This window comes from Perca flavescens, chromosome 8 (assembly GCF_004354835.1).
Source record: "Perca flavescens isolate YP-PL-M2 chromosome 8, PFLA_1.0, whole genome shotgun sequence".
In the NCBI taxonomy this organism is placed as follows: Eukaryota; Metazoa; Chordata; class Actinopteri; order Perciformes; family Percidae; genus Perca; species Perca flavescens.
This window is the reverse complement of record NC_041338.1, coordinates 35,821,417-35,837,873: the sequence shown is the minus strand read 5'-3', so window position 1 is coordinate 35,837,873 and position 16,457 is coordinate 35,821,417. Positions and strand designations below refer to the sequence as shown.

The window sequence follows — 16,457 nt, the reverse complement described above, 5'->3', positions numbered from 1 at the left end:
TGGGGCTATCGGCATTACATTTTCACCAGATGTGGGTAACAACCCAAGTAATCCACACACAGAAAGATATCGAAACAAATAAGGTCAAGTCAACAGCATATACTGGTTGGATATTCAAAATAAGGCTTTTTCCGAATATAGCATTTTCCGATTAGCGTCACTGTGTCCATGTTTGGACACTTATTGGCTAACGTTCAATCAAAATGTAGTAGTAGTAGATAACTTTATTGTACACGTGGGGCAGTTGGGTTTGTGGCACAGTCGCAAGGCACTTCATGACTGAACATCGGACATATGATACAAACAAATAGTCCATACATCAGACACCGATGGACATGAAGAACATACATCACAAACTACAATACACTACACCCTTGGGTATGACCAGGCCAGCTGGAGCATTTAGCTGACATAAAAAAAAGCAGTTTCTTTATAAAGTACATTCTTTGCTGTTCAAATACGAATATAAATGATCTATTAATGTTTTCAGTTAATCTAATGGTATAAAACTTCAGTGTAACTTCTTACCTTTTCTATCACTATATCGTTTATGCGCACACATCGCTACACCGACCTTTTCAAGAAGCTGGTTAAAAGGATGAAAGAGGGATGCTGTGTTCGCACGGTCCAAAAAGTCCTCCACCACTGGTAGTAAGTGAAGTTTATTTGTATAGCACCGTTCACAGATAAAAATCGCAAAGTGATTCACAAAAAAATTTAATAATATACAATCCGACAAATTAAAATACAAGAACATTTAAATACAAATAGGAAAGAAAAAAAAACGTAAAAAAAATCCCCTTGACTAACTAAAAGCCTGCTTGAATAGCAGAGTCTTCAATTGCTTCCCTTGTGTTGACTTTGGGTCACATTGACCCGTTTTTGTTTTATATCAGAAAATATGGGATGTAGAAATAGGCGCTAAAAATGTGTAGAGGAAATATTTAACAATTTATAACTTTTTTTTCCAAGGTTGACGGGAAGACAACACAAGGGGTTAAAAGATTTGACAGAATAGGGAGGCAAGACATTCCACAGCCTAGGAGCCACTGCTTGGAATGATCGATCCCCTCTAGTTTTAACATGAGTTTAGGGAACCACTGATAGCCTCAGATCTAATGACCTCAGACTACGGGTTGGAGTATGAAGCTGTATCAAGTCAGAGATGTAGGGAGGAATTTGACCGTGCAAAGGTAAACTTTGGAATGTTTTGCACGGCTACATGGAAATGGGAATATTAGTGGAATACTCACTTTCATTTGCCCCGTAAACAGCTTAGTCGGAATATCGTCTTTTTCGGAATTAAGGCAAAAAACTGAATATTACGTGCACGTAAACATACTGATTGACATTGTGGGACATTGGGTTCAGCGTTCTCAACCTGGCAACCCTATAAACTTTGAGTCTGAGGAGGAGGGGCCAGCTCTCTCCAGTATTCTGAATTTGGACTGCAGTAACCATTTTAAACCTTGGCTGTCAGTATTATATATTGCACCTTTAACAAATAATTATTTCTCTCCCATGTGGACGCTCAAATGTTTTTTCAGATATTGCTTTAGTGCAAATCGTTTACTACAAACTGAGCAACTGAATGTTTTCTCCTCCATGTGGACAGCCAAGTGTGGTTTCAGATTTTGCTTTTGAGTGAATCTTTTACCACAAATTGAACAACTAAATGGTTTCTCCCCTGTGTGGATTCTCATGTGTTTAACCAAATTGCCAGACTTACAGAAACTTGCTTTACAAACTGAGCAGGTGTAACATTTTTCTTCTGAATGAAGTTTCATGTGAGTTGTTAAGGTCTTCTTCATAAGGTATCTTTTACCACAAACTGAGCAACAAAATGGTTTCACTCTTGTTTGGACTCCAGAGTGGTTCTGCAGAGGTTTCTTGTGGCCAAAGCTTCCAGCACATTCAGAGGAGCTAACTGATGTGTTTCCAGTATTACATTTCACATCACTTACAACTAGTTTATTGTTTTGCAGAGGGTTTAAACCTGACTGAGGTTCCCTAGTCTCCTCCCAGTCATTAGTCTCACACTCCTGCTGCTCAGGGGAAACCTCTGCTTTAACCACCAACAGCTGCTGGACGTCTGAGGAGAAGAATCAAATACATGCACACGGAGACAACTGTTAGAATACTGTAATTTCACATTGACAAGATCTTTTTACAAAATCTTTAGTATGTTTTATATATTAATTATGTTTTATGTTCATTTCTGGGTTATGCATTTACCTAAGGGAAATGAAGTTTAACTTTTAGATAAAGATTACTTTATTTGTCCCGAGGGAAATTTGTCTTGGACATACAGGCTGCAACATAAAACTACAAAACAATCATAGTTAGGCCTGTAGCAATTATTACATAAGTCTAACCATATTTTTGTTTTACGTTTAACTGCATTAAAGTAGTCCACTGGCTCCAAAAATAAGTCTTAATAGATAACTTATTTTTGAGTATAAGAGAAAATGACCCTACATCTCACTTAATTTTCTCTGTTCTTCAATACAGCATGATGTTCATTTTGTAAATTATGGTCCCATTTATTTTAAACTAGACCATAAGCCGTACATGCTGATGAACGGTAGCTATCGGATGTCTGCGTTTACACACAGGTAAAACAAACCAGAGACCTAGGGCATTTAGGAGATGTATGGCTTTGCTAGATATATTAACAATATACAGGGAGTTTCTAAACAATTACCAGAACAAAAGGGTGTAGAGGACAGAATATATCAAAATATAAATGTTCTTGCAAATGTACAGCTTCTCACCTGTGTGAGTTCTCCATTGAACCAACAAGCCACTATTTTGTCAGAATTTTTTTCCATGTTTTGCAAGAATATGACTTCTCACCTGTGTGGATTCTCAGGTGTTTCTTCAAACCTGAATTATATTTAAACTCTTTCCCACGTGTCACATAAAATAGCTTACCTGTTTGAGTATTGATGTGAATCTCTGACATGTTGGTGTTGTTTACATTATTACTGTGACGAAAGGTATCCATCTCCTGCTTCAGTACAAGCTGCTCTTCCTCCTGACTGGTGCACAGTTCCTCCTGTTCCTCTTTAATCTGTGGAGGCTCTGGGTCCAGACAAGAGTTCCTCTCCTGAATACAGAGCTGCTGGTCAGAGAGAACCTCCCCCTCGTTACAGACATGTTGCTGTGGGAGCTCTGGAGGGACAGACAACAAAGGAAATAGGATACCACTATTACTGGAGAAAAGAACAGAACATTTGTTCTCTTTTTCTTGAGAACATAGACTGTAAAAGTAATGGAGCTTCAGGGGGCTAAAAAGTGAAGCCAATGTTGAAGCTCATTAAAGCTGCATTCTATATAATTTTCAGCAGGGGGAGACTCCATTAGCTCCAAAAATAAGTCTGATCTATAGGAGTATAAGAGAAAATGACCCTACTACTCACTTAATTTACAACCTTTTCATAATGAGTTTATGATCTCAATTGCTAGTTTCAAGTCTTCTTCAATACAGCAGCATGATGTTAATTTAGTAAATTATGGTCTATTTATTTAGAAACAGACGATAAAGCAGGGGATGATTTAGGGCCTGGCTACACAGCCACCTGTCAATCAGGATATAGGCTTAGGCTGTGTTTAGACTAGACCGCGCAATGCAGCTTCATTTCACAGAGAAAGAAAGAGAAGGACGGGCTGTGCTTCGTTGTTTGGCAAACAGTCAGCTAGGGCTGGACCCGAATATTCGAATATTCGTTCGGTGGGTTGGTATTTGATTTGAAAATTTGACATTTGAATATTTTTTATTATTTTGGTTTATTTATTTTCTGCATTTATCTCTCGTTCACACTCCAGTCGGTGGCGGTAATGCACATTTAAGTTGGTTTGCCAACCGCCAATAAACTACAAAGAAGAAGAAGATACTGTCTGTAACTTATATACTGTCTATGGTCGGTACACGATGACACCCACTTCGAGCATTTAGCAAGCTGGGCAGAGAAGCTAGCGGCGATAACAAGTGCGGAAATGGAAATCTGTTTCGGGTTTTTCCTTGTGATTCGGCCAGAAACTTCACCATTGTGAGGGGAAGAGATCGTTTTGGAATATAAAGCTTGGATATTACATTTCCTTGGACTCTTGGGGATTTATGAAAATCAAGTTTTGGTCAAAATACCACTTTGTTGCTGAAAGGACAACGAAAACAGGTATGCGTGCACTCTCAGCTGCGCAGATTACGGCTGAATTGTTTTATTTTCTGTTACTTTGTAACAGTTGTGTACATGGATGTATATCTTAAAGATTTAATGATTTAAAATAATAAAAACGCTCATGAGTGGAAGTTTTATCGAGGTTACAGCGACGCCCCAGTCACAAAGTGTCACGTTGACGGGACGGTGATCCTTGAGAGGTTATAAGTTTATTATTCTTCGAATATTCGATGCTCATTAACTCCTCTGCAGTTCAGTGCTTTTTTACCCTCAGTGTTTCAAAACTTTCTTGTGGCAGCGATAGAGGCAGTGATATTTCCTGTTCTCACACTGCCTCAAAACAGACTGACAAGTCTGATCTATGCTTACATGATAGGCTACAGCAGCGTTTTTTTTCTTTCCGTCTTCCCCCACTGCGGCCCCTGCCGCACCTTTAAAAAAATTATTGGAAAGACCTGTCTTTTGGCTGCACCATCTGACAGCGGACACAGGAATTGTGAATGCACGCTTAGCGAGCCAGTTATTTCATGGATCCAGGATACTATGCATCCTGATAAAGTTCCTTGGCCTTTGGAATTAAATAGCCTCCACATCATCACATACTGTTCACCATACCTAGAGATTGGCATGGGGTACTTTCCATTAAATCATCTCGGAATGCAAATCAAACCAGCTATTAGGCTAACTGAAATAAAGCCATGCCAATCTCTAGGTATGGTGAAGGGTATGTGATGATGTGGGGCTATTTTAATTTTAAAAAGGCCAATGGAACTTTATCAGGATGCATATTACCATGGATACTATGCAGCCTGATAAATAGATGATAGAGATATGATTTAGGGGTGTACTTACTTATGCCCCCTGTATTTTAAGGACGAACATTTATTTATTTACGATACATTATTCATTCACAAAGAAAATTGGTGTCCTTAAAGGTTGGATTTTTCCTAATTTTTTTAATTCTTTTAAAATCTTTTCGACATGTTTTGCAAGAATAACCCTTCTCACCTGTATGGACTATCAGGTGTCTCTGCAATGCTGATTTATACTTTAAGTCTTTCCAACATGTGTAACATATGAAATACTTTTTACCTGTTTGAGTATTAGGGTGAATCTCTGACATGTTAGTGTTGTCTACGTTGTTACTGTGACTTCTGCTCTTGCGTCGTCTCTTCTTCGGTTCTGGCTCTGCTAGGGCTGGGCGATATGGTTGAAAACTGTATCACGATATAAGTTTTTCATATCGGTTGATATCGATAATTATTGATATTTTTTATGACCTATTTAAAATAAGGAACAGGAGAAAAATATATCAAATTTAAACATTTTTATTTTAAACTTAACCCTGCTCTGATTATAATCCCCTCAGTTATAAAAGCAGAAATGTCAACACAACCATGGAAAACACTCAAATAATTAAAATGTAAACAGGTCTAAAATCCCAATGAACACTTATTCAATTATCTCTTAACATTAAGGTGCAAAATTAAAGAATAAGTAAGAAATGCTTAATAAAGTATCATAAAATAGTGCAAAGTTTTAGCTAAATATAAGAAACCTGAGAAGGAACTATTTTCTGCAGGTTTAGTGCTAGGTTGGTAACCTGGCTTCTGGACGGTGCTCAGCATGTCTGCCTCCGTTATTTCTTTGTAGTGTTTAGTAAGGTGCTGATGCAGAGTACCTCTCCATGGTGGTCTGCTGCTTGTGCCGTGTTGCAGTTGCAGATGTTGTTGGATATTGATGGCGAATACGGCTGTGCTCGAAAGTGTGAGCGCGGCTAAAGTGGTAAAACAAATTTGTGGTAGTACCAGTGTTGGTGGGGACGACGGTCAGACGACATTGGTCTGACTACGGTCAGACTTATAAAATCCCCAAAACTGCCATACCGACTCTTTTCCTGTTTTATCAACGATTTCCTCGCTTGCTGCGACACTCACTTTCCACTCCACGCCGGTTCTGTTATTGAAGAACATGAGACAGCGATGTGGCGCAACCAAACATGATACTGTTACATGATTGGCTGTTAGAGTGTCACTCCCCACATTGCTAGGTTGCCAGAGAGTGAGGGCCTTTGTTCATGCAACCAAACTTGATTCACAACCTCTGGTTTCTTCTGATGAAGAAAAACAAGTTATCGAACGTTTTATCAACCGCATTTTCTATTGATATTGATTATGTGTCTATCGCGATACATATCGTTATCGTTTTATCGCCCAGCCCTATTACGGTATGAACTTAATCATAGGAAAGGCAACCTTTGTAACGAAATCCAACACTTTATAAATGCAAGGCTTTATTAATAATATAAATAAATAATATTTCTCCAAAGTTGACAGGTAGGCTACGTAAATTAATTAATTTCACCTTTCTACATCAAATCCGTTTACCTTTGCAAGCACAGTCCTCCCTTGGGGAAACCCATAGATATATGGGGGAAACCAACCAAACTAAATGGGAATGAGGGAGGAATGAACATTGACATATATAAAAGGGAATGAATAATCCTATCAGTAGCTGATATTCCCGCTTGACATTAGAGGAAGGGACCCGACGGTGTGATTGGTCGAACTCTTCTTCTTTAGTTTTTTTTTCCAGCATGCTCGTGCCTGCTACGCTGTTTTTAGCCATAAGTTTTGCTGCCTACTATCATCAAGAGTTAGACTGAGACGGCTACTGCACGTCAACGAGTGAACTCAAAGCAGTCACCTGATTTTTGCATAGTCTAAAGTGACAAATCGTATCACCGTATTTTGATGTCAAAATGCGTATATACTACGCAAAATGCGTACAGGTTGGCAGGTCTGCATTCCACAGCCTAGGAGCCACTGCTTGGAATGATCAATCCCCTCTAGTTTCAAAATGAGTGTAGGGAACCACTGATAGCCTCAGATCTAATGACCTCAGACTACGGGTGGGAGTATGAAGCTGTTTCAAGTCAGAGATGTAGGGAGGAATTTGACCGTGCAAAGGTAAACTTTAAAAATGTTTTACATGGCTACATGGAAACGGGAATATTAGTGGAATACTCTCTTTTATTAGCCCCGTAAACCGCTTAGTTGGAATATTGACTTTTTCGGAATTAGGGCAAAAACTGGAATATTACGTGCACGTAAACATACTGATTGACATTAAAGGACATTGGGTTCAGCGTTCTCAACCTGCAGTAACCATTTTAAACGCTGTCTGTCAGTATTATATATTGCACCTTTAACAAATAATTATTTCTCCCCTGTGTGGATGCTCAAGTGTCTTTTCAGATATTGCTTTAGCGCAAATCGTTTACTACAAACTGAGCAACAAAATGGTTTCTCCCCTGTGTGGACGGGCAAGTGTGTTTTCAGATGTTGCTTGTGTGCAAATCTTTTATCACATACTGAACAACTAAATAATTTCTCCCCAGTGTGGGAAGTCAAGTGTCGTTTCAGATGTTGCTTTAGTGCAAATCTTTTACTACAAACTGAACAACTAAATGTTTTTTCCCCCGTGTGGACAGCTAAGTGTTGTTTCAGATGTTGCTTTTGTATGAATCTTTTACTACAAACTGAGCAACTAAATGTTTTTTCCCCCGTGTGGACAGCCAAGTGTGGTTTCAGATGTTGCTTTTGAGTGAATCTTTTACCACAAATTGAACAACTAAATGGTTTCTCCCCTGTGTGGATTCTCATGTGTTTAACCAAATTGCCAGGCTGACAGAAACTTGCTTTACAAACTGAGCAGGTGTAACATTTTTCTTCTGAATGAACTTTCATGTGAGTTGTTAAGGTCTTCTTCAGAAGGTATCTTTTACCACAAACTGAGCAACAAAATGGTTTCACTCCTGTTTGGACTCCAGAGGGTTTCTGCAGATGTTTCTTGCGGCCAAAGCTTCCAGCACATTCAGAGGAGCTAACTGATGTGTTTCCAGTATTACATTCCACATCACTTACAGCTACTTCATTGTTTTGCAGAGAGTTTAAACCTGACTGAGGTTCCCTAGTCTCCTCCAAAACACCGCTGGCATCAGTCTGAGATTCAGAGGAGTCTGAAGTCTTGTCATGAGTAGCTGGTTGTAAAGGATTATCTGGATCTGAGTTCCTGGCTGGTTCTGGTCCTCCACAGTCCTCTCCATCAGCTCCTGTTCTCTCTGCCTCTCTGTTCTCTTCAGTTTGGCTTTCATGAAGTTGTGAGGACTGAGCTTTCTCTTCATCATCTTCACTCTTCACAGGGACAGAAGTGAACGGCAACTTGATATCAGCCTCCTCCAGCCCTTGAAGCTGTTCTCCCTCCTGACTGGTCCAGAGTTCCTCCTGTTCCTCTTTAATGTGTGGGGGGGGCTTTGGGTCCTCCTGGGCCAGACTGGAGCTCCACTCCTGCTGCTCAAGGGGAACCTCTGCTTTAACCACTGACAGCTGCTGGACATCTGAGGAGAATCACATACATGCACACAGAAAAAACTGTAATTTCACATTGACAAGATCTTTTTACATAATATTTAGTATGTTTATATATTAATTATGTTCTATGTTCATTTCTGGGTTATGCATTTACCTAAGTGAAATTAAGTTTAACTTTTAGATAAAGATTACTTTATTTGTCCCAAGGGAAACTTGTCTTGGACATACAGGCTGCAACATAAAACTGCATACAATCATAGTTAGGCCTGTAGCAATTATTACATAAGTCTAACCATATATATTTTTTTTTTTTTACGTTTATGTTAACTGCATTAAAGTAGTCCACTGGCTCCAAAAATAAGTCTTAATAGATAAGAGTTGTTTTTGAGTATAAGAGAAAATGACCCTACTTCTCACTTAATTTACAACCTTTTTATAATGAGTTTATGGTCTGTTCTTCAATACAGCATGATGTTCATTTTGTAAATTATGGTCCCATTTATTTTAAACTAGACCATAAGCCGTACATGCTGATGAACGGTAGCTATCAGATGTCTGCGTTTACACACAGGTAAAACAAACCAGAGACCTAGGGCATTTAGGAGATGTATGGCTTTCCTAGATATATTAACATTATATAGAGGGTTTCGAAACAATTACCAGAACAGAAGGGTGTAGAGAAGTGTATAGGACAGAATATATCAAAGTATAAAAGTTCTTGTAAATGTACAGCTTCTCACCTGTGTGAGTTCTCAATTGAACCAACAAGCCACTATTTTGTCAGAATTTTTTTCCATGTTTTGCAAGAATATGACTTCTCACTTGTGTGGATTCTCAGGTGTTTCTTCAAACCTGAATTATATTTAAACTCTTTCCCACATGTCACATAAAATAGCTTACCTGTTTGAGTATTGATGTGAATCTCTGACATGTTGGTGTTGTTTACGATGTTACTGTGACGAAAGTTATCCATCTCCTGCTTCAGTACAAGCTGCTCTTCCTCCTGACTGGTGAACAGTTCGTCCTGTTCCTCTTTAATCTGTGGAGGCTCTGGGTCCTCTTGGTCCAGACTGGAGTTCCTCTCTTGAATACAGAGCTGCTGGTCAGAGAGAACCTCCTCCTCCTTACAGACATGTTGCTGTGGGAGCTCTGGAGGGACAGACAACAAAAGAAATAGGATACCACTATTACTGGAGAAAAGAACAGAACATTTCTTCTCTTTTTCTTGAGAACATAGACTGTAAAAATAATGAATGGAGCTTCAGGGGGCTAAAAAGTGAAGCCAATGCTAAAGCTCATTAAAGCTGCATTCTATCAAATTTTCAGCAGGGGGCGACTCCACTGGCTCCAAAAATAAGTCTGATCAATAAGAGTATAAAAGAAAATGACCCTACTTCTCACTTAATTTACAACCTTTTCATAATGAGTTTATGATCTCAATTGCTAGTTTCAAGTCTTCTTCAATACAGCAGCATGATGTTAATTTAGTAAATTATGGTCCTGTTTATTTAGAAATAGACGATAAAGCAGGGAAAGAAAGAGAAGGACGGGCTGTGCTTCGTTGTTTGGCAAACAGTCAGCCTCATAGTGTTTCAAAATGTTCTTGTGGCAGCGATAGAGGCAGTGATGTTTCCCGTTCTCACACTGCCTCAAAATGGACTGACAAGTCTGATCTACGCTGAGATGATAGGCAACCGCAGCTTTTTTTTCTTTCCGTCTTCCCCCACTGCAGCCCCTGACGCACCTTTGTAAAAAATTATTGGAAAGACCTGTGTTTTGGCTGCACCGTCTGACGGCGGACACAGGAAATGTGAATGCACACTTAGTGATGCTAACCAGGGCACTGGGTACATTAAAATAGACCTGACCTTGTTTTTGGGTGCTGTACATGTTTTCAACTTAAACTTTGACCGTCTCACTGGGTTTTCACTTCATCAAAGTTAATAGGAACCATTTCTGTCTCCGAAAAAGTACAGTGGCACTCATAAGTTTATGAACCCATGCTAAAGACGACTAAAAAGAGCAAAAAAAAAAAATAATCTTTTGGAAGTTGATCTTAATTCCTTAATTTAAAAAAAAATTGTAAAAATCCAACATTTAAGTACACCAATTTTCTTTGTGAATGAATAATGTATCCTAAATAAATAAATGTTCTTCCTTAAAATACAAGGGGCATAAGTAAGTACACCCCTATGTTAAATTCCCATATAGGCAGGCAGATTTTTATTTTTCAAGGCCAGTTATTTCATGGATCCAGGATCACATACCCTTCACCATACCTAGAGACTGGCATGGGGTACTTTCCATTAAATCATCTCTGAATGCAAATCAAACCAACTATTAAGCTAACTGAAATTAAAAAAAAGGCGGGATTTTTCCTCATTTTTTTAATTAAGGCATTAAGATAAATTTCCAAAAGATAATTTCTTATTCCTCTTTTTAGTCAACTTTAGCATGGCTTCATAAACTTATGAGTGCCACTGTATGTCTCAGAATTTGGTAGCACCTTGTCAACCAAAAAGTTTGCAGATTTTCTATTTACTTTCGTACATGCTGATGAACAGCAGTTCCCGGAGGTCTGCATTTACCCACAGGTAAAAGAAACTAGAGACCTAGGGTATTTAGAAGATTTAGAAGGCTTTCCTAGATATATTTACAATATTCAGAGGGTTTCTGAGCAATTACCAGAACAGAAGTGTATAGAACAGAATATATCAAGGTATAAAAGTTCTTGTAAATGTACAGCTTCTCACCTGTGCGAGTTCTCAATTGGACTAACAAGCCACTATTTTGGCTAAAATCTTTTCAACATGTTTTGCAAGAATAACCCTTCTCACCTGTGTGGACTATCAGGTGTCTCTGCAATGCAGATTTATACTTTAAGTCTTTCCCACATGTGTCACATATGAAAGACCTTTTACTTGTTTGAGTATTAGGGTGAATCTCTGATATGTTAGTGTTGTCTACGTTGTTACTGTGACTTCTGCTCTTGCGTCGTCTCTTCTTTGGTTCTGGCTCTGCATTTGTAGTTGATCCTGAGTCTCCATGCTTGCTTCCTTTCTGATCGTGGCTCTCAGCTTCATGAGAGTTGTGAGAGAGGAGCTGGTGGTCACTGTTTGCTTCTGATACCACAGAGGTTATAACTGGCATGTTGAGCTCCTGGTCAGAGAGAACCTCCTCCTCCTTACAGACATGTTGCTGTGGGAGCTCTGGAAGGACAGACAACAAAAAATAGGATACTACTGTTATTATTGTTATGTACTGTTATTGTAGAATAGACCAGAACACTTGCTCTCTTTTTCCTGAGACCAAAAAATAATGGTTTCCGGGTCAGAAAAGTGGAGCCAATGCTGAAGCTCATTAAAGCTGCATTCTCTCTCATTTTCAGCAGGCTCCAAAAAGAAGTCCGTTTTATAGAAGTCTGAGAAAATGACCCTGATTACTCAGTAAACACTATCATAATGACTTTATGGTCTCAATCACTAGTTTGGTCCCATTTATTTTATGTAAAATAAAAGATTAAGCAGGGACAGAGGCTTTAATTATTGTAAAATCAAAAATTTACATCTGATGTGTTAAACAGATTTGTCCCACACGGTACAGGGATAAACTGAATAGTCCAGGTGATATGTTCACTTTTTCCATGAAAGCATTGAATTGGTACACTTGTACAGTTCGGAGCCCTGAACATTTTCAGAAATGGACCCATCGCAAAAATGCTTTGTGGCGGCCATTTATCCTTCCACTGTAACCAAATTATGTATTTTGGTATCACATCTCCTGAACCAAACATGAAAACACACAATAGGTTCTGTCTACCCCGATGTTTTTGCAGTCAACGATTAGTTGGACCTAAGACCTATAACCGAATAGATATTAATTTATTAAATATAAGGACCAGTTGTTGATGTGTTATAACTTGGGGCCCTCCAGTTTGGGAACCACTGTCATCAGGGTTAATGAACAAAAGGATTACGTGTTTAAAACTCTTCACCAGCTATTTATTTATACTATTTATTCATCACTTTTAGCTAAACTTCTGTGCTTGCTTGCTTTCTAGTCTTCATACACTCCTACATAACTGCAACCTCTATTGTTTACATGTTACAGCTGGAATATTCTATCAAATCATAATTTAAATGTTTTAAATCAAATTAGTTAACCTTCTCTATGATCTTTCCACAAACCCCTGGCAACAGCGTAACTAACCCTTTGTTGGGATTCAGTGTTCTACACAACAAAGGCTTGTAGCCAGGAGGGCATTATATTTTCATGTTTCTCAACATCATTAAATCAGCTCATTGTGAGACAGGACAACCTTTCAAACACAAGGTGACAGCACCGCTCCCTCACTTGGGTGAGAGAGGTAGAGATGTGACTGCTACTTCTATAAAGTAAAATACATATAGGTTGCCTTATCTGGTCAAAAGCAAATGGCACGTTGGCACAGTTGCTGATCAAATATAAAACTATTTACATCATCAAAACAAATAGTGCTTGTGTCAATTTAAGGTGTGCATCCTTACACTTTTCCCTTCCAAAAAAGTTCAGTTAGTGGCTGTAGTGCTCCTAGTAAAACAAAGTTAGTCTGGAGCCCTGAACTGGCTTTTGTCTGACCTGTCTACACTTTAGTTTTACGTAGGCTACTTACTTTGTAGTTTGAGAACATGGTTTGATTAACCAGAATGACAGGGGCCCTAGAAGTTGACCCATATCGGTCTGATGTCAGTATAACCAGAGTGTGAACAGAGAGGAGAAGTAAAGGTAACAAACCTGCTCTGTGTAACCGAAGCTGAGGGTTGAAAACAGCGTCCAGTAGTTTCTGTTGTCGCTCGTTCTTCTCTTTTGAACGACAAAGTTCCTCCTCGTACTCTGCTATCGTCCTTTCAAACAGCCCAAATATCTCTTCAGCAGCCGCAGTTAGTCGCTGCTCCACCAACGATCTCAGCATTTGGACTTTAGTCATTTTGACAAACTCCGTCAAAAACACCGTTTGCTCTCCTTCAAACTGTGTTGCTAACCAGCTAGCATGCTAAGCTAGCGTCGATAGCTTTGTAGCTACCGGGAGATGAGTCAGAGGTAAAACATTCAGGAAGAAGGTGAGCAGCACAAAGTCCATTCAGATTCAGACAGCTTTATCCGGACACACAGAGGCGCTCTGATGGATCAGTGCTGTTGGAGCTCACGCACACTTTCTCAGCACAACAAACCGACTCCGCTCGTTAGACACCGTATTGCTCAAAGAGTAACATCCGGGTCTGCTGTAACTTGGTGGTTAACCTTCAAATTAAAATGTCTTAAGCTTGACCTACAACCAACTTAACCTAAATTTAGCAACGGTTAAAATATAATTTATGGTAAAATCAGACTAAACAATAAACCTATACGTTACATAAAAGTTATTTTTAAATATAGATCTGTGTAGCAGAACGGAATGTACAGGATTCAAGGATTAAACTAACATGAAAATACTGCCTACATGTTAAGGTATCAGTAATAATAATCAAATAATATACTAAACCGTTTGAAATAACATTGAAATGCGATATTCTGCTGCAGAAGCATCATAACTTTCGTTTTTTCTTTTATTGTGAAGAATCAGTACCGGAAGCACTTTTACTTACCGTGGCTAACTTGAGCAGTTAGCGTAGCGTGCTAGCTGGAAATTGACGAGACTGATCAGCCACTAGTGATGTGCGATACCACTTAATTCCTATTCGATCCGATACCAAGTAATACCCAGGCTGGTATTGCCGATACCGAGGCTGTAGGCTTACCAATTCCAAATTAGCTGCATAATGACAAGACAATAACCTACTCTCATATTATTTAATTATAAAGAAAATCTCAGAACAAACTGCTTTCTGTTAGCTTGTTGTAAGAATGCTGGGATTCCGGGGAACTCTTGAACATTAAAAAACTAAAGCCTTAACAGCGTGAATAACTTTCCCACAGTCAGTGAGCCTATCACACTATCTCCCTGTACCTGGGCTGCTGCCAAATGACTCACTGATTGAAGTATGTCTTGCCATAGCACCTTGCGTCTTCTCGCCCTGGACCTCTTCCTCAGACTGACGCTATATTCCCAGTAAGCACACATACGTCGCGCCGACGTATTGGCGATGTAATCAGAATGCATCAGGGATACGTAGTATTTTGGTAGTTTGCTCATTGGCACGACGTCCCCGCGACGTCGCTCCGCTACGTTTCAGCGACATATAGCCGCTCTCTTCGCGACGTATACATATATACATCGTTCTAACGTATGCCATACGTCGTAGAGAGGCAGGCAATATACATCGTTCTAACGTATGCACTACATCGTAGAGATGTAGGCTTATATTCGTCGTTCTAACGTATGCACTACATCGTAGAGATGTAGGCTTATATACGTCGTTCTAACGTATGCAATACATCGTAGAGATGTAGGCTTATATACGTCGTTCTAACGTATGCAATACATCGTAGAGATGTAGGCTTATATGCGTCGTTCTAACGTATGCAATACATCGTAGAGATGTAGGCTTATATACGTCGTTCTAACGTATGCAATACATCGTAGAGATGTAGGCTTATATACGTCGTTCTAACGTATGCACTACATCGTAGAGATGTAGGCTTATATGCGTCGTTCTAACGTATGCACTACATCGTAGAGATGTAGGCTTATATACGTCGTTCTAACGTATGCACTACATCGTAGAGATGTAGGCTTATATACGTCGTTCTAACGTATGCACTACATCGTAGAGATGTAGGCTTATATACGTCGTTCTAACATCTGCTATACATCTTACAGATGCAGTCTCAGGTACATCGTTCCTGACATCTGTTATACGTAGTACAGATGTCAGGAAGATGTGCAGATCAATTGATCCTGCATTAATACATTTAACAAAACTGGTCAGTATAGGTCACACACAATTACTTTAAATATCTTTACTAAATTGAATTGCTAAAGTAAGATAGATAAACCATACACAATTACTTATAATAATACATTTTATTTATAAAGTGCTTTTCAGGGTACTCAAAGACAATTTACACAAGTTCAAATCATTATAGAAAATAGCACACTGTAACACATTAAAATATATTCTTGTATGTAGCTAGATTTGGGGATAATTATCCTACTGTGGTCTATACTAAGGGCTAATGTACAAAAACACTACCTTGTGTTGTCTTCCCGTCAATCTTGAAAAATAAATTATTACATTTTTCTTCTACACATTTTCAGCGCTTATTTCTACGTCCCATATTTTCTGATATAAAACAAAAGTTGAAAACGGGTCAATTTGACCCGAAGTCAACACAAGGGTTAAAAGCTTAAACCAGGGTTTTTTTAAGTCTGAGACTGTGGGCTTCCCCTCAGGCAAAGAGCTGGGGCACGCACGTTTCCTGGGAACGGTGTGCAACGGCTTGAGTTATGTTTTCTCTCGTTTGGTGGGTGTGTCTCTCGATTATTGGCTGTGTTCCAGGTGATACCCAATTATTAGAGACTGTCTGTAAACCCGTGGTAATAAAAAGGGCTTGCACACACACACACAACAGGATGTCCAACACCTTGTTTCAGTTTTAAAAAACGTCACTTTCTCAATTTTTGGATGCCTATGGGATCATGGTAATGTTATTTGAACCTAAACACTTAACAATTGAGCCAAGAATAACATTTATTTATTAACAAAATTAATTATTTTTCTTAATCTGTAGGAGTCGCTGAAATATACAGTATTTCTCTATTTTGACTACACACTCGTGAGCTGTATATCACTGCTTCACAACAGCAGTGTGTACATGTTGGAGAACAAAAACTAATTGTCACACTATATTGTCCACTTTCTATCAAAATGTAAATTATTTCAGTAGCAAAAAAAAATGCTGTCCCTGCTACAGCGTCTGCTCC

At 38.9% G+C, this 16,457-nt stretch overlaps 1 protein-coding gene across 1 annotated transcript; it reads right to left on the bottom strand.

The window, feature by feature from the left end:
• Positions 1–751: 751 nt before the first annotated feature.
• LOC114560115 (zinc finger protein 2 homolog) lies at positions 752–15,371 on the bottom strand. Its single transcript, XM_028585266.1, has 8 exons — positions 15,352–15,371; positions 13,328–13,437; positions 11,530–11,763; positions 9,455–9,703; positions 8,518–8,580; positions 7,969–8,427; positions 2,935–3,174; positions 752–2,092 (listed from the first exon to the last, which is right to left on the bottom strand). The coding sequence occupies exons 1-8, from the start codon at positions 15,369–15,371 to the stop codon at positions 1,509–1,511; spliced, it is 1,959 nt and encodes a 652-aa protein (XP_028441067.1). The 3' UTR covers positions 752–1,508.
• Between the last annotated feature and the right edge of the window lie 1,086 nt (positions 15,372–16,457).